Source organism: Caretta caretta, chromosome 16 (assembly GCF_965140235.1).
Source record: "Caretta caretta isolate rCarCar2 chromosome 16, rCarCar1.hap1, whole genome shotgun sequence".
In the NCBI taxonomy this organism is placed as follows: domain Eukaryota; kingdom Metazoa; phylum Chordata; order Testudines; family Cheloniidae; genus Caretta; species Caretta caretta.
In genome coordinates, this window is record NC_134221.1 from 22,137,391 (window position 1) to 22,159,757 (window position 22,367).

General features: G+C 44.8%; 1 protein-coding gene across 1 annotated transcript; it reads left to right on the forward strand.

Moving 5' to 3' along the window:
- Nucleotides 1–7: 7 nt before the first annotated feature.
- Nucleotides 8–19,928, forward strand: MRRF (mitochondrial ribosome recycling factor). Its single transcript, XM_048822338.2, has 7 exons — nucleotides 8–118; nucleotides 2,057–2,265; nucleotides 2,867–3,022; nucleotides 4,284–4,402; nucleotides 8,507–8,598; nucleotides 15,279–15,438; nucleotides 17,953–19,928. The coding sequence occupies exons 2-7, from the start codon at nucleotides 2,082–2,084 to the stop codon at nucleotides 18,028–18,030; spliced, it is 789 nt and encodes a 262-aa protein (XP_048678295.1). The 5' UTR covers nucleotides 8–118; nucleotides 2,057–2,081; the 3' UTR covers nucleotides 18,031–19,928.
- Nucleotides 19,929–22,367: the final 2,439 nt, after the last annotated feature.

Here is a 22,367-nt window from a genome sequence, read left to right on the forward strand (position 1 = left end):
GTGGGTGACGTTGGCGCAGCGCGCGGCGCGGGGCTGAGCGGCGAGTGGGAGCGCGGGGCCGCGCTGCGGGGACCGGGAGACCGAGCAACGGCAACCAGAGCAGTGGGCGGGGCTTAAGGTCCGGGGCGGGGCTGAGCGAGCATGGGGGCGGCCTGAGAGTGGGGGCGGGACTGTGCAGGCAGCGTGAGCGCAGGGCACCTGGGGGCGGGGCGGGGCGGGGCTCGGTGGAGCCGTGTTCCATGGGGGCGGGGCTGGAGAACAGGGGCGGGGCTACACGCTATGGGGCGGGGCTGTGTACCACCGGGGCGGGGCTGGGGAACAGTGGGTGGGGCTATTCACCATGGGGGAGAGCTCCGGAGCAGGGGGTGGTTCTAGGATAAGGGGCGGGGCTTGCATTATGGGGCAGGGCTGGTAGTGGTTGGGGCTATGCACCATGGGGCAGAACGCCAGGAGCAGGGGGTGGGCGAAGGGGCGGGGCTTGTACCGGGGGCGGGGCTTGGAGTGCGGGGGGGTGGGGCAGGGTTAAGTGGTGGGCAGGGGAGGTGCTCCTGAGGCCAGGTGCCCCCTTGGCCTAGGTTTCTGACATAGGGCTTCATAAGGGGTGTGTAAGGATCAGGGAGGTGGGGGAGTCTGTTAAGCATGAGGTGCCTGGGGTGATCTGTAAAACCCAGCCCCTGGCATCTTGTGGCTGGTAAAGATCCCCAGGCATTGATATCACTGTGTGAACTCCTCCCCAGAGCCCAAAACAGGAAAGTATCTTCTGCCTGCCTAATTTCCTATTGCTGTTTTTGGCTGGGTGTGGTATTCCTCACTTCCTGTCCTAAACTGCAGGGCAGCATTGCTGTGTGGCTACTAACCTGCCACCACATTCTTCTCTGTCTTTCCGTCTTCAGTTGTTGCCAATTCTCCCAATTGTTCGGTCTCGCACTAGGCGTTATTTTTACGTAAGTCTCAGCTCCTGGATTCATGTGAATACAGGAGAATCCCAACTGTCATTTAATTTTTTTACAAAGGTTCGTGGCTGACCTGGTCGCAGAAAAATGCTTGAAAATGTGACCTATCTGTACCCTAGAGGTTCAAAAGCAAGAAGGCAAAATAAAAGAACCCCACATTTATTATTTATTAAAAAATCGTATTTTTAAGTCAATCTCATAGTATTCAAACGGTTGGGGTTGGCAGTAGTGTATTATTATTGTTATTTACTTGTTTTGTGGGAGCATTTTGGAAGCTCGGACAAACGGTCCCTGTTGTATTGTGTGTGGTAAAGAAAAGACGACAAGTAACAGAGAAAACAGTCCTGCTCCCAGAGAACTTAAAATCCAAGTGTCACAGAGGAAGCAGAAGTTGGACAAAACAGACAAAAGAAACATAAAAACAGCCATAGTGGGTCAGACCAATGGTAGCCCAGTATCCTGTCTCTGACAGTGGCCAGTGCCAGAGCTTCAGGGGGAAGTGTACAGAACAGGGCAATTATAGAATGATCCACTCCCAGCTTCTGTCAGTCAGAGGTTTAGTGTTGCCCTGAGTGTGGGTTTGCATCCCTGACCAACATGGCTAATAGCCACTGATGGACGTACCTTCCCCAGGGTCTTGTTCTGTTTGTACAGTGCCTAGCACAATAGGGTCCTGGCCTAAGTACTACTGCCATACAAATAATATATAGTCATCATTATTTTAAAAACAGGAAGGGGATTGAGGGATTCTAGAGTCTCAAATTTTGTGCCACCGAATTTTGTGTTTAAATCTGTATGCGACTGACATATTTAAAAGCATCTTGTCAAAAATGTGGTCATACCTGTGTTTCGAGTTTCCATCTTAATGCAGCCTCCACATCTCCTTGGCAGATGTCAATATTAATGCTATATGAGTATATTGGATCCAGTCATCCTGCCATTGAAATCAGCAGCAAAACTGCATTGATTCATTAGGACCAGAAGCAGGCCTGATGTCCTCTGATCATTATCATGGACTGACAGTTTGATATTAAACTTGAAACCATTTTTACACGACGATTGTAGAAGACTGTTCTCGTATCTCCCATTTTTTGCTTTTCCAGGTGAACGAAAGAGTAGTTGTATGCCATGGCCATGGCATTAAGGTGTCTCCGTCAGCTGCCTCCCCTGTTTCATAATTCTCTCTCAGGACTAGTAAGGCCACCCCTGCAAGTACCTTTGAGGCATACAGCCCTGATGCTGAATGGCTGCAGGCAGTGTGTGGTCCACCAGACAATACTGACCAGACATCTAGCTACCAAGAAAGCCAAAGGTAAAGAAAGAAGCCTCTTCACTAGAATTTGCCATTTCTAATTATGTATCCATACTTTGCTGATAGTAGGATTTCCGTCCTGATGTCACTTACACCTTAATGAACATTCCCCTTCCACCTTTTTTTCTCTGGGAAGTACCTTTATTTTGGTGACCAGAACATTTTATTTTCTTCAAAACGCTCTAATATTTTTAGTCCTTGCGCAGCTGAAATTTAATTTTAAAATGCTCACTTAGCACTCTTGTTGCCATCAAGGTGACTATTTGCATGAGTAAGGCCATTAATCCCTGATCTGGAAAGGAATCTCGCAAGAGTCCACACCTGTAGAGATCTTTGCAGGATCAGGTCATTAATTAGCAATCTTCACATTCCACATTGAAATTAGTGTTGCAAAACACACAGCGCATGATGTGCAAATACATTTTGGATCACAGGCTTATCATTTACCATCTTAAAAATATATACTTCAATTTATGCTAACCTCCAGTTACTAATCTGAAAGTAGTTGCCATGGCTCCTTTTTGTTTTCTAATGTGATAGCTCAGTAAGAGACCATGGTGTTGTCAGTGGTACAGAAATTAATTGTGTGTGCAATTTTCAGCTAAAGGTAAAGGGCAGACCCAAGCTAGAGTGAATATTAATGCTGCCTTAGTTGAAGATATTATCAGTCTCGGGGAAGTAAATGGCGAAATGAAGGCAGTGATGGAAGCCCTTAAGGAAGAATTCGGGAAAAATCTCAATATAAGAACCTCACCAGGTCAGTAACTTGCTTATATAATTCTCTACTGTCTATAAATAAATCCGCTGAGCCTTTCCAGCCCAGATCTGTGTCTTTCATTTTCTGTAAATTGATTTTCTTTTTATTGAGTTACTCACTGGGTTCCCAATTACTGCAACCTTGAGATCCCCAACTAAAGACTTTCTTCACCCTGAGCTTGACCAGGAAGAATCCATTTTTGTTAATAACTTCCTGAAAATGGCTTTTGTAAGTGGGAGATGTCAAAAATGTCTAACTGAACTGTTTGCAGATGTGATGAAGAAGCAAGTTGTCAGCTAATGGTGCAGTAGGGCAGGAAAAATCCAATTGCCATTAAATTAGCCTTTTGGAAATTGCCATCAGCCTGGTGTCTGGCATATGCAGACTTCTTCTACAATGCATATTTGTGGTTAGTGACCTTTACAAACCCTGTTCAGTGAATTTTGTGTTCATAAAGAAACGTGAATATATTTGACCAAGCTACAGTTACTCTAGCACACTGAATACACACATTTGTAATGCGTATCCAGTTTCAGGGAGAAAACTTAAACAATGGCCAAATATGGATCATTCACAACCCCAACTCAGTCTCTAATGGAGTTAGAATGGGCAGCTCAATTGCTTAACGATTTATTTTAACCTCAGTTATTTTTTTTTTTAAATCATACTGATAAAGTGCCCCGTCTCCCCTGTGCTTTCTGGCCTGTTAACATTTTGCAGCAGAAACTACAAAGCAGATTAAGGGGATCTTAGAGTGAAATAAAATACTTTAAATTAGACAGTGAACTGCACCTCCTGTGGGGACTTAGGAAAGAATCTGGGGGCACAGAGGAACACCGTCAGCTTAAAAATCATATAAATCTCCTGTACCTGTGTTATAAGAGGTTAGATCATTTATACTGCAAGAATTTTAAATACTTAATTTCCACCTTACTATTTATGTTCTTCGTTTACCATTTTCATTCTGTCAGTTTATTAGTCAGTTTCACTTTCTGGTTTTCATGCGCTAGCATAATCCTGTGAAGTTTGGATTGCAAAAACCATAGGGGGATATATAAATACAAACTAGGACTGCTTGTTCTGCAAGGGAAGAACAGACCTATTTTAAAAATATATTGTTTTTTCTTCTAATGTCTGAATGCATAATATGAAGAAGTAGGAGTATGAATGCATATTATAATTGCAATGCTGTTCAGTTTTTTTAAACATAAAAGTGCTGTGTAATATTGACATGCCATTGTTATTTCGGTTTATTTTTCAGGAACTCTTGATCATATAACTGTGACAACAAACGATGGAAAGTTTCCATTAAACCAGCTTGGACAAATCTCGCTGAAATCTCCTCAGCTCATTCTAGTAAATATGGCTAGTTTTCCAGAGGTACGTGGACATGATTGAAGGGTTATGAAAATCCAAATGGAAGGAAAAGGGGACTGAGCAGCTCAGAGGCACAAGCGTTTTATCTCCTTTCAAAACCAAAAGGAGTATAATTACTGTAGGAATAATGGGATGAAACTGAGCAAAGGAAAATTTAGACTGAATGGGGCACATTCCACCCCAGTAGAATTAGCACACTTCTTATTGACTTCATTCTGGATCAGTATCACTTCCTGATCTTACAGTCACAGAATGAAATGTTTCACTACTGAATGTACGTGTTCACTTTCCTGTGTTTTGGGTACCTCACCTTTGAAGCAGCGCTGGAATGTCGCCATTGCTACATGATGCACCCACTATATCAAGATTGAATTTGGCACAGTATCGTGGGGAAAGTCCTGAGAGAGCTCTTTTAGCCTTGTGGAATAATTTCCTATCACTTGAGTCATTTAAAACTGGCCTGAATAAAGCTAGAGATAATATAGAGGAAAATTCTGCTTTGGCAGAATTTTGCTTTGCCATGGCCTAAAAGGTGTTTCCCTCTCCAGTATCTGTGTCACATACAGCGCACTTTGCACACACACGACCTCCCATTGACTCATCAGGAATTATGCATACAGTAAGAATGCTAGATCTGTCCTGCTATTTATGCCAGCCCACCTCCTGATGAAGACTAGTCTATATCATGAAACCATTACTTGGTGGTAGAGGACTGAAGCTCCTATGAAAGTTATTTGTCTTTCACTTGTGTCGATGGCAGCCTCTGAAAGTTTGTGGCAAAAATAGCATATCCACTTCTGAATAGATTGTGCCACTCCCATAGTGGAGCAAAGTTGGGCATTTAATTTCCACCATTATCAGTCCCACAGAGAGGGCTTTTGCTCAGAAAAGTGACTGTAAAGTGTCCCATTGGGCTCTATAGATCCTAGTTAGTATTAGTGGGCACAGGGTCAGCCATTGCCCCAGCTCTAGAACTGGATGTTAGCCAACATTTATTTATCTTTATTTTTCAAAGGCTTCTCCCAATTAATTAAGCCAGCAAAATCTCCAAGGAGGTCGTTACAGGGCACTTCATGCCACAAGGCTTCTTAAAACATATCCAGTGCATGATAACTTTTAAGAATTATGGGCCCAATCCTATGAGCTGTTCAGATCTAGGTTCCACTAGAGCTGAACCTCCAAAGTTTACAGGTGAGAAGGTTGGAATAAGTCATTGTGGGACTCAGCCCATCCACAGTGAGGAAGTGAGAATGGCTTTGAACCAAATGCTTAGAAATGGAATATGGTTCTCTGTATCATCACCCCAAATCTAGTTATTCCCCAAACCAGGTACCACTTCCGATAAAGTGAGCTGTAGCTCACGAAAGCTTACGTTCAAATAAATTTGTTAGTCTCTAAGGTGCCACAAGTCCTCCTTTTCTTTTTGTGAATACAGACTAACACAGCTGCTACTCTGAAACCTGTCACTTAACCCTTGACCACCAGCTCTACACTTCTCTAGCTGAGGTAGTTATGTAATCTCTTTGACGGAAATAACCTGGGGCTACTGCTTGGATGTATGAGGATAGGTTAATGCCTAGATAACTTCATGCACGTATTGACCTGGATGTGTTGTTTATAGCATCTGTCTCGTGCTTGCATTGTATCAAACAAAGAATAAACATTCATAGAATATCAGGATTGGAAGGGACCTCAGGAGGTCATCTAGTCCAACCCCCTGCTCAAAGCAGGACCAATTCCCAATTTTTGGCCTGGATCCCTAAATGGCCCCCTTGAGGATTGAACTCACAACCCTGTGTTTAGCAGGCCAATGCTAAAACCGCTGAGCTATCACTTCCCCCAATAACATTATGTCAAAAGAGCATGTGAGAGAAAAGCACAGTGGAAGTGGACCCCCTGGGCCAAACCCCGTTTGCCTTAGTAATGTGCAAGGTTTAGAAAAAACAATTAGATGTTTTGTGAGTTTTTTGTTTTTCTAACAGGAACAGTTCATTTGCTGGAACAGGGTGGGGGTAATGTTGTAGTATTTTTCCCCTTCCTCTGTCTCAGCCAATGTATATGTTAAACAATATTGCTTTAACTGAGCGTTTCCTTCCCAAAGCCCAGACACTGGTTTATAACATCACATGTTTATGGCTTTAAAATGCTGAGCTAATCCACTAGAGGTTTTCTCTGTTCTCAATGTCTTTAGCATTTCTTAACTTTTAAGTCCACGTAAATGCTCGCAATTGTGTTTTACACCACATTGACACAATGCTCGTTTGCATGCACGTGCAACGCAGTGCCCGGGAGTGCCTGGGCAGAGGAATGGTGCATGCCGTAGCTGTCCAGCTATTGTAGCAGTCTGCAGCTAAAGTTAATGGTACGAAAAGAAGAGCAGAAACAGCAGTGCTACTTTAAGGAAACTTAATACTGTTGGAAAAAAACCCTAGGCTAGTTTTCTTCTGTTATTGCCCATGTTAAAGAATGAAATAAATGGACAGGGCATGATGGAAATTTGCTACCAGAGTGTCTGATAAAATGACATTTTAGCTATAACGTGACCACAGTGTTTGACTATTTGATCAGAAATCACTCAACAGTGGAACCCAACAAAAGTCCAGTTTGGGATTGATCGAGGTTGCTTTCAAATGGGCCGGTTAATGCTTGCTGTTTCTGAATATGATGCACACTCTTTGCATCCTTCCCCGAAACATCAGATCTCCAAATGCTGTACTAAACAAGAACTGATTACGTGCTTTCCAAGATGCCACACCACATCTCATGGGATAGAGAGGATTGTAACCAAACCTTGCATTTGGAAGGGATAATTTTTGTTAAAGAGGCAGGTTTGTCTTTCATGGATCATACAGAGATAAAATGAAGCAAAAGATGTATGCATTTGAGACTAACTTGTGTAGAAAGGGATCTGTGCTCTGATGAAGCAGGGCAGCTCCCTCTAACATTATAGTGGGTCCCTCAAGAAGTTCTCTTACAGGTGAATTTTAATATGGGAGATGGCTATTAAATATCGTGTCTAAAGCCCTGATTCAGCAGAGCATTTAAGCACATGCTTAGCTTCAAGCACCTGAATGCTTGGGTCCATTCTCAGTGTTTTTCTCTCGTGCTCTTTTGACTTGACTTTATTTTGCATTTGAGACAATACAAGTACCAAATAGATGCTGTAAAACAACGCAAACAGGTCAGTGAATCCACAGCACTTAAATGCTTAAGTACTCTGCTGAATCAGGGTCTAAATAGATTGTCAAGCCCTGTGTACCAAATTCATCTCTGGCGTTGAACCGTTGAAGATGACTGGATTCATCCCCATCAGCCCGGTTCCTTTAGGTAACATTGTAACCCTGTTTGTCTTTACTCCAATAATATGTGACATGGAAGCTGTTGGATAGGTTTGGATCACTTCACTGTTTACCAAGCATACCTGTTGTGTTGGGCCAAGTGACTTTCCAGCGCTGTCCTGTGTACAGGTACCTTGCCTTCAGCGAAGTACTGGACTGCTGGCATTGCCACATTATGCTGGCATGCAGCAGCCACCGGGGAAAGAGTTATAATAAGTAAATAATAAATTATGAGACACTTAAATAAATACAACTGAGCCTGGTTGTAAAAGCACTGGTTGCATTCCTCAGCCACAAACTAATGTCTGGATTTAACCCAACTTGATTGTAGTGCCGCATGAGTTAAATTAGTAACTTTTCTAAATTGGCACTGTGCAATTTCTAGTGTAAAACATTCAACTAGAATTTTTAAAGGCAGAGAATCTTTCATCTCCCTTTTCCCCAGTCCAGGTTCTCCTATGGGGATTTATTGTGGTTTTGATCTGCATTGCCTCAAAGCATTCAAATAGTTTCAAAGAAGCAAAACTGTTTTCTTTTGTTGTTGCTTTCTCCCCCTCCCCACTCCCTAATACTCTGGTACCAAGAATGGACGTAGTTTGCAATTCCATTTGATCAAAGCACTCTGCACCAATGTAACTTCCTGATCGTACTGGTAACAGAACTAAATGTTTCCATGTTCTGGTGAGATGGATTGCCAGCTATCAACAGAGTTCTGGCATCTGGTAATAATTATTTACTAATTCCTTTTACCTTTTGATCTGGTTTACAGAGTACAGCTGCAGCTATCAAGGCTATAAGGGAGAGTGGAATGAACCTGAACCCGGAAGTAGATGGGATAATAATTCGGGTGCCAGTTCCTAAGTAAGTAATTATAATGACTGTCTGTCTAAATTCATGGTTATGTGAGATGATGTAATGGGCTGCAGTGGATTTCATTTGTGATCCTGGTGCATATTCTCCGGAGGATAAGAATGCATGGTTACTGTAAGGTCTTGACACAGTCGCTTTGCGTATTGCTACATCTGGGGTTTAAAAAAACCCAAGCCTTTAAGAAATATCTGATGGAACCTCTTCCAAGTGTCAAGCCAGTGGTTCCTGCGAATTCTCCAGCATTGCAGTATCCATTCTTTTGATACATGGGGCTCTGCCTCGCTGTTTTCCAGTTTCCCCCCTGCGCAGAAGGGAGTTGGGCAGTGGGTGGCTGCTGCATTTAACAAGGCATCAGAGGCAATGGCCAGGCACCTTAAAGTCAAACTCTCCTAAGAGAGCTGAATCGAGTACCCAGTTCAAGGCCTGATTCACCACTGCCTTTCTGTAAATAGCTGGAGTTACGCCAGCATATAACCACACTGATGCAATGATGAATCAGTAACATGGAGATGAACCGTCATCCAGCCACCAAAGGAGTGGCAGGAGGGAGTGATGGCCAAGCAGGGAACTTGTAATTTTCTGCTTCTTTCACTATTTCCATTTAACTGCTATGCAGGATTGCTGTACAGCTGTTAAACAGCTGTCAAGTTCTACCCCAGAGGCAGCTGCATTACAGTGGTGCCTGAAACAGTTCCTGTATTTATAGCAGTACGAATCCAGAGTAAGTCCATTCACTTCTGTATACAAACCAATGTACTGGAGTGCAGAACATAAGAACAGCCATACTGGGTCAGATCAAAGGTCCACCTAGCTCAGCATCCTGTCTGCGGACAGTGGCCAATGCCAGGTGCCCCAGAGGGAATGAACAGAACAGGTAATCAGCAAGTGATCCATCCCCTGTTGCCCATTCCCAGCTTCTGGCAAAATATCTGTCATAGTTATGGGCAGATATCTGTTGTGTACCTGAGATGAATTAGGGTCTGATCCATCTCCCACTGAAGTCCACAGTCACAGAAGAGCTGATGCTGGGAGGGGCGGACATCAGTGTATGTTACAGCCTCAGCCCATCAGGATGCTCTGAAGATTTGTGATGTATCTCCGTTTTATTGGGAATTTAATTATGCAGATTACACCACAAAAAAAAACCCAACAGGCCAATCAGAGCATGGCTTTATTTTTATTCATTCTGACTTCCATAAATGCTTATCCACAGATCTAGACACATGGTTAGGGCACTAACCTAATACTTGGGAGACCTGGGTTCAAATTTCTGCTCTGCCACAAACTTCCTGGGACCTTGGGCAAGTCCTTCAGCCTCTCTGTGTCCTCATCTGTACAATGGGGATAACAGCCGTGTCCTGCCTTACAAGAGTGCAGTGAGGATTATAAATTAAAGATTGTGAGGCACTACTGTCCTATGGAATGAGGGCCAGATAGGTACCTAAGATAGACATAAACGTTGCAAAAATACAGACAATTGGCATTCCAAGCCCAGTGAATTAGGGCCCGCATCTCTGAGAATGGTCTGGAACAACTTGCATAAGGGCCCCTGATAGAGTCTTACCATATATTTTGTATATTTCCAAGTAGGTGACTTTGGATAAGAATAGACAAATTAAAGTTTGCTTGTATTACAGATCTGCTTAAAGAAATTACATTACGTTTCAAGTATTTCAATCAGAGAAGTCTCTAATTGCTGTTGTCTGTTGCTTTGAGGGAAGCTGAGTGGAATTTTCATTCCATTTGCTGGTTTTCTTTCTTTCATATGCTCTCTCCCCTTCCCTGTTTCCTAAGGAGTGGCAGGACGGAAGAGGAGGGCGCTATTATCTTCATAATTGCCTAGGATCTTGGGTTGCCACACAGTATTGTTAATGGGCACTCAGTGAATATGAATTACAGGGGAGAAGAAATCCAGAAGTCAGTAAATCCTTTAAAAACAAAAAAGTGTTGTCAAACAAGTGTGTATGTTCTGTCACTTTCTTTTGTGGTGCTGCAGATGAGGCGGAGTTCCAGTCATGTTGCCTGTCTACCCATACGGTCAGCACTAGGAAATCTGTCCGGCTTATTTCATCGTCCCCTCTGGGGTATCACTGCTGTCATTCCTAGTTTCATTTTTCCTGGGTGTTTGGCAGGTCAGGGAGTCCCAGTTTAGCAGAACATAGTCTCTCTCTCTCTCTCTCTCAGTCTCAGTTCTGACTGAGGACAGATGACCAGCAGGTTGCCACATAAGTTCAGATTCAACACCGCTTCCCACGTGTTCTCTTGTGACAAGACTAAATATTAACAGGTTCGACTAGCCTTTAAAAAGGGACAGTGTTAACTTGATTAGTTTCAAAACAATTACTTATAAAAAAATCCAGTTTTTGATAAAGGTACCTTTTTAAATAGTATGCCCTGGATTTTTTAAAATTCTTTAAGTTTTTATAATTTTTTTTCTGCTTCCTGATATTTACAAAGGAAAAACTCACTGACAAGTCAAGAGAATCAGTGAAATTGACTATGCAAAAGTGATGTCAAATGTGCATAGTAAAAAACCCGAGATGTTTTCCTTTTATCTTTCTTCAGAAAGTGTTATTTTAGGTGTTTTTTGTACTTCCAGTAAATCCAATACTTTCCACACAGAAATGTGATTGATCATGTTTGACAGTGTCCCTTTAAAGTGACGTTATTGGACTACAAATCATTTTTAAAAAAAATCCAACTATTGTACTCTCAAATGTCAGGTGGTGTTGATAACACAGGTAATTTCTGTCCTGATCCAGCAACCAGATACATGTGGTCAAATTTGCATCCACATCGATCCAGTTGCATGATCACAGCCTGCGATTATTATAACGGAAAAATTTCACAATCTAATTTACTTTTCTCTGTCTATTCTATTTGTTTTGTTTTTGCATTTCCCTCAGCTTAGACAACAAATAGAGACTAGTCACCTTTATTTTTGTCTACTTTCACTTTCATGTCAATTTCCCTTTTAGGGCCTCTGGCACAAACCTGCTTCAGTGTTTGTGTCGCAAACACTGCATGGGCAATGTTTATTTGTATTAAAAAAAGTTTCTGTTCCAGTTTAAAAAATAAAACTTGAGAAAATTTCTATCAGTTTGATTTCTCAGCCAAATCTGAGAATCTGACGTTGTGCCCTTTGTGGTATTGCCTCCTGGCTACAGCCATCTCTTTTTAGATCTATTGTGAGAGACTGGATGTTGTTTATAAATTAGTAATATTTTTACACACACTTGACTGAAAGTCCAGTGAGTCATTTGAAAGTTCAGTGACTCTGCTTTAATTCTTTTATTTAAGAAGTACCCACAGTCCCCAGTATGGGGCAAACAGGCTCATGAAATATCATTTGAAAAAACAAAGTGTTTTGGAACCTTGTACTCCAATTCTTTCATCATAACAAAAATATGTCATTCTCACCTAGTACTGGGTAATTCATCTTGCACATTAACTTTCAACATGTATCTCAAATCATACAAGCAGAGTATCCAGTTGCGCCTATGTACCTCTATCTGATCCCTCTCACTCACAGGAAATTCCTATCATTTATGATACAAAACCATTCTTACCAATGTAAACGTCTTTCAGCAGAGACCAGAAGTGGCCCGCATTGTTTTCCCTCTGTGTTTATGCATGTGCCCCATGCTCATAAGAGAGCATCGAAATGTGGCCGTGTTTGGATAACTGGCGACTGACTGAAAGAAACAAAGAGGAGACATCACTAGCAATCTGAGCCCTACACACTTTTTAAAATATTGGGTTTAAATAGCGAGGGTTCGGCCCTGGTTATCTGCTCGCAGCTCTATGTTGGGGGTGATGTGAAGCGGCACCACCCCAGTAGGAGCCTCCTGGAGTTCCAAGGGTGGGGAGTGTCCACGCCCCAGCACAGAGCCAGTTCTATGGGCTGGTGTGAAAGGGAGGCGGAGAAGGGGCAAGCACCTTGCCCCTTTTCGTCACTTCTGATTAGACATCTCAGGCTTCTCTTACAGCAGTTCCCTTTAAAGAGGAGATAGGGACAACAGTTCCTACATCCAAAACGAAATGTGCCCAGATCACCTGTGAGGTTAGCAGATCTGGTGCCAGAATCGCCACGTTCAAGGGAATGGATGGCCTTTGAAACCAGCAGCCTCGCATTGAAGAATTCCTTAGCAGGAGCAGCAGCTGCCTGAAAGAAATAGACGTTTTTGTAGCATTATTGGTGGTAGGAGCTCAGAACCTATATATAATCTCAGTGGAATGTAAAACCCACAAAGAAAGCTCTATGTCACTACACATTGTTAAACAGAAATGGGCATTAATAAAGACAGACAAGGAGATGTGTGACCCTGTGCCAAGCAGCATAGGAAATCTGGCAGCACTGCATAAACAAACATTTCCTTAAAGGTTCAGCACCCCTGAGCAGCTGAGTGATACCCTCAGCACAATCCACAAAACATTTACACATGTGGGGAGGTGAGCAGCAAATCACAAAGTGGATCTACCGCACGTGGGGAGCTCTTGCCACAGACCAACACACCCTCTGCCTAGCAGGGAAGTAAGTGAAAAGAGTCATGTAGAAATTTCCAATGTCCAGAGTAGCAGACAGAGATGCTCCCCTGAAACACTGTCTGGGAATCTGACCTCTTTTACCCCTATTTCTGAACAGTATAACTAGATAAATTCATGGAGAAGAGGTCCATTAATGGCTATTAGCTAAGATGGTCAGGGATGCAACCGCAGACTCTAGGTGTCCCTAAACCTCCAACTGCAAGAAGCTGGGACTGAACAACCGAGGATGGATCACTTGATAATTGCCCTGTTCTGTTCATTCCCTCTGAAGCACCTGGCATTGGCCACTGTTGGAGGACAGGATCTTGGACTAGATGGACATTGATCAGACCCATATGGCCGTTCTTATGAACAGACTGTGCTGTTTTGGTATGTGGCTGTTTTCTGGTTCATAACTTTCAGAAGAGAAGCCCTGAAAGGATTGGTGTTCTGATTCATAGTTTCTCCCTCCTAGGTCAATGGCTCAAATGCAGGCTCAGGTCTAAGATGACAGATGTTTGCCCTGTGTGAAATAAACTGGTCACCTTCATCCAGGCATCTCCATCACCAGACTTATGGGCACAGTCACTCTTCCCGTGGCCACAGCTCAGCAGAGGAAACAAAGGGCTAGGGAGGCAAACTGCCTGCCTCCAGACCTCAGCTGCAGCACGTTAACAGAGCAGTGCAGTCGTGAAGCGGATCTGTCCTGGACTACGGTCTGTGGGTCTGTCAAATGCTGCACTTTTTACAGACACTAAATTCATTCCTAATAATAATTTAATAATCAGCTCTGGAAATAAATGAATGAGCCTGTGATTGGTCAGGGCCTCTGCAAACATCTGCCTTGAGCAACTTGGCTGTGGAGCGAAGAAACCAAAGGGAATGTGGCTTATCAGGCTGTGAGTGAGCTAGGAAAGGGTTCAGAAACTGCTCGGGTAATGAAAGACTCTTTGTAATTAATACCCGCAAAGAGGCAGAGCTAACATTGCTATGGGAACCCTAACTCCCCATTTCCTGATTTCCGCGCAGGAAGAGCCTTGTCTTTAATGTTGCAGTGACCTAGTCTGTTGCAGTCAATTTCTAAATACTCCTGTGAAATGTTTATTCTGCAATATCTCCCACTAGCAGACAGGCATTCTCTTGCTAATGATATGTAGCACTTGCAACAGGCTTTTCATCTTCAAGGCACTTTGAAAACATTTACTAAATAATTAATCCTCACAATAGGTGCTGTCAGAGCCCCATTTTCCACACTGGGAGAGTGAGGTATCAAGAGATTAAATGACTTGACCAGGGCCTCTGAGGGTGACAGGGTCTCTGCAGCTCCAGTGCCCCGTTCTTATGCTCAGGATCCTAGATGCCTCTCCTTTCTGATCTAGAAACTGAAGCAACCGGGGAATCATGGGAGTTTTCCCTGTGTTTGTCTGCAGCTCCTGACCCACTGTGAGGAGCTGAGTGTCTGAATTACAAGTCTGGTTTGAAACCTCAGTCTGCTAGAGTTGGATACAAATAAATTGAAATCATTATTTTAGAAAATTTTGCAATATTGGTCTCTTCTCAAACAGCGTGTTAAATACGATCACAGTGGAAATACCAGTCTGGTTCCCGCATGCTTGTGAAGAACTGGAAAATGGCTGAATAAAGAGATTCACCCTGTAAGCTGTATAACTCCCAGATATAGTTTTCAGACTATTCCAGTTGCAAGGAGAGGTTAAGGGGTTTCCTCCTGCCCCTTCACAGCTTTACAGCAGGATTAAACTTTTCAGCTCAGCATCTCAAGTTTTGAGGTTGATATTCCCTCTTCACTCTTGCAGATGCCTTGGCAGCACAAAAAAGAAAAGCCTAAACATTTCAGCATGGTTTTCAGGCACTGCACAGAAAACCATAAACGTAATAAGATCTGATCCAAATCCCTAAGCTACTGCCATGCTTGTTGCCTTCCACTCCAGTCCTGAGACTTACATGACTTAGTTTGAAAGGTGTCGGTCCCAGACCCAGGAGGAACTGTTTGAAAGAGGCCAGTGTGGACAGGATCAGTGGATTGTACTTCCTCAGCTTGCCAGTTTATCCTGCACACACATAATATCACAATGAACAGATCAGTTACGTGCTACGCCTAACGCCCTTTACTTCTCCCTGATTAGGGTAACAAGAGAACACCGTGAAAGCCTGGCTAAACTCGCCAAACAGCTTACGAACAAGGGTAAGGACTCTTTGCGAAAGGTCCGGAGTAACGCTGTGAACCAAGTGAAGAAGGCCAAGAGCACAGTGTCTGAAGACACCATTAAGCTGGTAGAAAAGCAGGTATTTTTTCTCCCCAGCAGTGCGTTGCATATGTTTCCTGACTCCCTTGGGACAGGGCCATGAGGGAGAAGATCCAGCTGTGCTAGACTTTGGTAACAAAAACGCAGATTTCAGGAAACACTTGTTAGGAGCTGGGTTTGAGGGGGGGCTGAGGTGGGCCTGGCCCTTTTTTGTGTTTTTTTTTTAAATAAGTCATAACTGCTGCTCCATCTGCCTTCCGCAGAGCGATTTTGGCTTTGTTCAAACCTGAAACTTAGAGTCAACTTTGGGGCATGAACCTGTGCAAATTGAAGGGGGGAGGGTAGTAAAGGTTCCCACAAACCTTCAGTAGCCTGACAAGCCTATTGTAGCAGCATGTGCCAAATACGCAGGCCAGCAGGGTGGCCAGAGTCCAGCCCTGCTGCTTGAATCTTCACTGGCAGTTTTATCACCATCATTTATGCAATGCCGTAAGTGCACATAGACTTTGCAAGCACATAGGGCCAGATCATCAGCTGGTGGGAGTCGACAATGCTCCATTGACTGCAATGAAATTAACACTAATCAAACATTAGTAACCTTGCACTATGCTATGGCTTTGTGGCTAGATTCAGCAAGATACTAAAGCACATACCTAACTTTAAGCAGATGGGCAGTCTCACTGAAGTCAGTTACTCATGCTTAAGATTAGGCACATGCCTAAGTACCCTGCTGAATAAAGGCCTCTAACTGCAAGATATTATTCGTTAGCAGTAAACCCTAGGAATATAGCAGAGAGCACTCCTTTGCATGCTCGCTGCTGGTAGAAGTTAACTTTAGCTACGTCTACACTATGAGCTAGGGGTGGGATTTTCCTGCTTGGGCTAGCGCGAGAATAAACAGCAGTGCAGTCGTGGTAACACGGGCAGTGGTACTGGAAGCACGGCTGAGCTATTACATTTACTCTGCTATCTCTACTCGCACTGGTTCCGTGAGAGCTAGTGAGAGCACGTGGAATCCCAGCCCTAGCTCATGGGATAGACAAAGCCATAGTAGCATTAGCTGTTGCCGTGATGGGGATGTTTTGGTGTTAAACAGGAATTATCTTCTGAATGTGTCAGTGTGCCCAAAAGCTGGTGCTGTGGACGCCTTTGATAAACACTTCCTGGCATAAAAGTTTGTGCAAGCGAAAAGAGGAGCTCTTCCAGAGCAGTCAGATGGCTTCTTGTATTTGTGGGGTCAGTGTCTCAGCTCAGATTTTGCTTGTGCCAGGGATTTTCAACATGAGGCAAGCTCACCTCCCACATACCTGGAATCCTAGGAAACTGGGGACCAAATTGATATTAGACCCTTCTACATAGGCCCTGTAAGATTGGAGCAGGCAGAACCTAAATTTGCACACAAATAGCGATGGTATGTGCCCAATAGTCACCTCTGCCTGTATTGCACATGCAAATTCCCATCGCACACTTACACATGGCTTTTGCACCCAAATAGGTGCATGCACAACTCTGGCCACCACAATTTAGGAGGTTCCTTTGAAATTTTGGCCTGTCTCCACTCTTATTACCATGATCCTGGAGCACCAGGTTGGACTTTTGGAATAGTGCTGCGTTCCCCATGACAGAGGGGAGTAAATCAGTCTGGTACTCGATTTGCAAATAAAAGCAAAAGCTTCTACTAGCAGACTGCGGCTGCTGCTGTGCAATTCATTACAACAGCAGGAAGGCTACGACGAGTAAGGAGATGAGTCCTTTACGTTCTGGCTCTGACATCTGGTGGCCTCCAGTTTCACCGACAGACTGTCCCACCACGTTAGGTCTATTAAATAAGGACTTGGCAGAGCAACTGGTCAGTCTCAGCCAAGAGCTTTTCACTAGGAGCCTTTCAGAGACCGGCAGGGATTGTACGGAGAGTAGGTTAAATGTTGGGTGTGTGTGGGTGTGAGAGAGTCAGCCACTGACGGGATCTGGCTAAAGGAGAACTGGATGCTGATGGAGGAGTCAGACAGGTCACTGGACATACCGCGTGGCAATGCTCAAACCCAATCAGCCATAACTATACCACTGAGAACTCCTGTGCTGAGTTCCATTTCTGTGCCCTTTACCAAACATTAATTACAACACGCCTGTGCTGTGAAGAGGTGCTATCATTTTACAGCTGGGGAAATGGAGGCACAGAGAAGTGACTTGCCCAAGGCTGCAGCAGGAAATAGTGTCAGAGCTAGGATTAGAAATCAGGAGATCCCGTTTCCGAGACATGTGTGCTCAGACCATTCCTCGTGCACCTGTTATTGTGTTGGTGGGAAGATGCATCTGTCGGGGTTTTGACAGCTTGTGAAATGTATTTGTGATCTTCCACATACAGTCAGTTGGCTTCTAGTCTCAGTTACTCCAAGAACAAGAACATTCCACTGACCTCAGAGGAGTGACTGGATATACACCGAGAACGGAATTTAGCCTGCTGGCTTGCTTTGGAGCTTGGGCTTTGTGTTAGGAATTGCCTGTGTCCCATCTTTACAAGGATCTAACTTAAGGCCATGTTATGTTGCTACAGATCCAGCAAATGACAGATGACACTGCAGCAGAGATGGACAAGCTCCTGGCAGGGAAGACCAAGGAGCTCCTCGGCTGAGTGCAGCTTGGACAGACACAGTCAGCAGTGACTATGGCCTGCAGAGAACCACAGACCAAATGCTCCATGCTTGGTCGTAGCAGCTTAGTGTGACTGGCAGGACGGACTGGGTCGTACCTCATGAACAGAATTATGCTGTGATTACTCAGGGGATTGGCCCATAATCATTGTTGGGGGTGGGTGAATCTAGTCTGTATTTCATTGATTCAAACAATGACAACTGAATTTGGATAAAATAAGGTTAAGAGGAACTGAGGTATACTGGGCGCAATGGCTCTTAGTTGTCAGCCTTCACCATGGCAGCAGCTTCTCTCTGCCACTGGCATTAAAGCACTGAGGGGTGGGGTTGTCAGATTAATGAATGTTTGTCCCCTTTGCAGATCTCTTTCTTACACTTCCTACCATGAAATTCCCACTTAGAGCCTGTCTACACTAGGGTCAATTGCTCTGTGTTGTATCAGTGTTGCTACCGGATACAGACAGGGCCTTAAAGTCAATAGCAGCAAGCAGGGCCACCTGGCCCTAAAGCCTGCCATTCTGCAGGTGTTTCCCCCAGGGGCTTGGCTGAAACTCATGCATTGGACAAGGGCACTGCATAGATTTGTCCCAGCGGAACAGGAGTGCTCAAAAACCACGGCTTTCACTAGCTAGAGTCCAGCCACACTGAGCAGAAGGTTGGTCTCGCAGGATCCTCCTTTCAGAGAAGGCCCCATGTACCTCACAATTCTGAAGGCTCTGCCTGGAGCCTTCCCAGGCTCCTTTGGGTTCCAGCTGCCCCTAACCATAATGCTGGGGGAAGAAAGGGAAGCGATTAAGGGAAACCCACATGTTCATTGCCCTGCTGTGAACAAGGTCGTTTGTTTTCAGCTAAAATAAAATCAAAAGGAGACGTTAAAATCCAGACCAGGCAGTTCTCTGTCACTCCATCCCCTTCCCTTTGCAGGAGAGTTTACGTTTCGCTCACCTGTGGCCTGGCCCCTGTTTACGCAAAGGCTCCCAGCTCGATGTGTTGGACGGGTTGCACACACCTGGCAGAGCAGCCCAAATCTCTTAGTGGCTGAATGAGGCTGCAGTTACATCTAGCAAAACCACAAAGCTCAATGGCTTGTGTGATGCACGTTGATGGGCTCAGGCCAGTCCGCAATGGACCAGTGTGCACGTCAGGGGTAGGTTGCGGGGGAACAGTGCAGTGAGCCTCACGTCTGTTGGCACCCTTAGCAGAGAAGCCAAGGAGACTGGATGACTCTGTACCCGTTGAGGTGTAGAGAGAGGCACGCTGGGAGGGGTGGGGCAGGGAGGGTGGTATTTCTGTTCCCCAGGCTGTAGCAGTTTCATGGATACAGAGAAGATTTGAAACTCCCAAGCTGTCAATCCAGCAGCTTTGGCCAGCACTAAGCTCACCTAACGAGAACTCGAAAGCACCGTGCTAGATGCCTCCTGAAAGCCACATTCCGGCCCCCACTCTGACTGCAGGGTCTCAGTTTCCAATGGGAATCATGTGCACGGTTTGAGGCATGGGGGGAGCAGAACTTGCTCTAAGTGCTGGATGCTTTGTAGCAGCTTCCTGCCCCTCATTATCGGCAGGTACGTCCCAAGAACACAGTTTATCTTCATAAACAGAGGAAATGATGAATTATGGAGTAACCCTGCTCCAAAGGCCGTTTGGTTCTGAGCAGCGCCGAGTTCTCTGTAGTCTTTAAATAAACAACCAAAAAAAAAAAAAAAGAAAGTTATTTTGTCCACAGAGCAGGGGGCGGGGGCTGGAATGAAAGATTTTCTATACTTGGGCCCCACATGTCAACAATTTCTCTGCTTTGTGTATTTTGGCCGAAAGCGTCTATCATGATAAATGAATAAAGGAAAATGGTAAGCCCAAGGCGGTTACACGGCTCAGCAAATTGCTTTCAGCTGATTACTTTATTTCTTTTGACATTTATCAAATAGTTTTTTGGTTTGGGCTTTTTTTTTAACCCGTCGCCAAGGCTGCTGGGCTGCACCAACAGAAGAGCTCCCCTCGTACCTACATAAAGGTGACTGTGGGGAACAATGCCCGTGCTCCTAGATCCACCTTTATGTGGAGCAGACATGAGAGTTCAGAAGCACTTCCACTAATTGCAGCACGATCGAACCCGGCCTGACATTCCAACCACTCTCACCTATTCCAGGGCTGGCTGTGCACACCTCATCTACTGTCATGCTTAGAGGAAACCTGTGGGGAGAGAAAGGCATCGTGGGGGTTGGTCATGGGCTCCTGCTGCTGCCCGCCACATACCTCCCAAAGCCGTTGATGGAGCTCCAGACAGTGCCTGTTGTTTCTGGGAGCCATTAGGTGGAGAGGTTTCAGAGTAACAGCCGTGTTAGTCTGTATTCGCAAAAAGAAAAGGAGGACTTGTGGCACCTTAGAGACTAACCAATTTATTTGAGCATAAGCTTTCGTGAGCTACAGCTCACTTCATCGTGCGCTGTAGCTCACGAAAGCTCATGCTCAAATAAATTGGTTAGTCTCTAAGGTGCCACAAGTACTCCTTTTCTTATTAGGTGGAGAAATTCCCTGGAACATTTACAGATGTACCAGCCCTGTTACCATAGCATCTGGCTCCACCTCATTAACTAAACCCATAACACCAAACAATGCCAGACAGGCTAGGCATGGTTCGTGCAATGGCCAATGCATCTTGAACCACTTGAAGAGTGAATCCCTGAGCCCATGCACCTTGTGGTGGGTCCTGCAGGCTGCCAGCCTCTGGCCAAGAATAGAGGAAATTGGTTCCATCAGCAAGGGTGTAGACATGCCCAACCTCCACTGGATGGAGTCTCTTCCATCAAACGGGACATTTAGGCAGAGTCAGTCAGCTAATGAATTTACTAAGCTACAGGCAGTTATTTTCAGAAGATCAAGGCAAAGCAGGGTGCCAGAGAGGGTGCGAAGGGAGTGGAAAGCAGATGTGGGGGCTGATCTTTAAAAACTGGAAAAAAAGAGCAATGGCTATGCAAGTTAGGGTAACCCGTCCTTCGTAAAACAATGGCACCAGTAGTAAGAGAAGAAACCGATAAGCACTGAGAGCTAAAATCTGCTTGAATTCTCCTCACATAACTGCCTGGCAGTCACTGCAATTTGTGCCCATCAGAATGGTAACAGCAGGACAAGTGTAAACAACATGTACCTATAAGGAACACATCATGCCAGGCTATGTGGATCACCTTCCGTTCACACATAGTTAGCCAACAAGAGGAACACCAATTGGCGTTACCCCTTCGGACTGCAGGAAAGCCTCTGACTCAGCACTTCGCAGGCAGCCCTGGAAACGTGGATTCTCACAGGCACTGGTGTGGAGAACTGGCTGAAGGGGGTAAATGAGTGGAAAAGATCAGTGGCAAGCTGTCGACTTGTGAAGAGAAAGCCTTGGAGGTGCCACAGAAATCACTGTTCTGGCTGGTTTTCCGAACCATATTAATCATGTGGCAGAGGCAATAAAGAGCAAGTTAATTACACGCGCTGCAATACGGAATTTGGGCAGAACTGTGAGGGCCTCAGTTGGGCTGGATCTGCTTTTCCCTTTCCCGGGTGTAAATCCAGAGTAACTCCAGGGGAGAATGGAGATCACAGTCAGATCCTCAGGGCCTGATCCTCCATGGCCCTACATGTTATGTGGTCGTTTGCATTAGTGCAAAGTGAACGTGAGATGCTACCCTTGTGATATGGCAGCATTCTATGCCCATTTCTATGGGAATGACTGCACAAGGCACAGGGCAATACCCGGTCTGGCCCCCAGCTTTTAATTCAGTTCCTCCTCAGGATTAGGCTCTTAGTGACGTGCTGCAAGTAGCAGCAAAGACAGAAATAATAGAGGGTGCTGGAAATTCAGGGGGAAATCCTGGCTCCATTAAAGTTAATGGGAAGTCTCCCATTGACTTCCCTGGAGCCAGGATTTCACCCCCAGTCAGGCAATAAACAAAAGGCAACTGAGAACATGCAAATGCCAGCAGATAAATTTTGGGAAAAGATCATCCCAGCCACGGTAGGAGAACTGGGAAATCAGCAATGCCATGAGAGTCGTAGGGCCAAACTGAGACTGAGTGTAAGAGAACATGACAATGTTGACTGCATTGGGCTGCCATGGCTGTCTCCAGGGTCTGATTTGTCATTTAGTCACAAATGACAGTGGGCAGCCAGCTAGCTACGAGATTGCAATAGAAAATAGCATGTAAAAGAAGAAAGGAGCTGCCTGTTTATCTTAGAAAGCCCAAAATCTCCAACAGCCCAACGTTGCACTATTCAAACCCTATTTTGTTGTGTTCCCATCCTGGCCACTGACCTGTCTGATCCCTTTCCCTTA

Coding starts and splice junctions, on each gene's coding strand:
- MRRF (XM_048822338.2), top strand. CDS start 2,082: ATGGCCATGGCATTAAGGTGTCTCCGTCAGCTGCCTCCCCTGTTTCAT. Junction 3,023..4,283: donor CAATATAAGAACCTCACCAG/GTCAGTAACTTG, acceptor TTTATTTTTCAG/GAACTCTTGATCATATAACT. Junction 15,439..17,952: donor TTAAGCTGGTAGAAAAGCAG/GTATTTTTTCTC, acceptor ATGTTGCTACAG/ATCCAGCAAATGACAGATGA.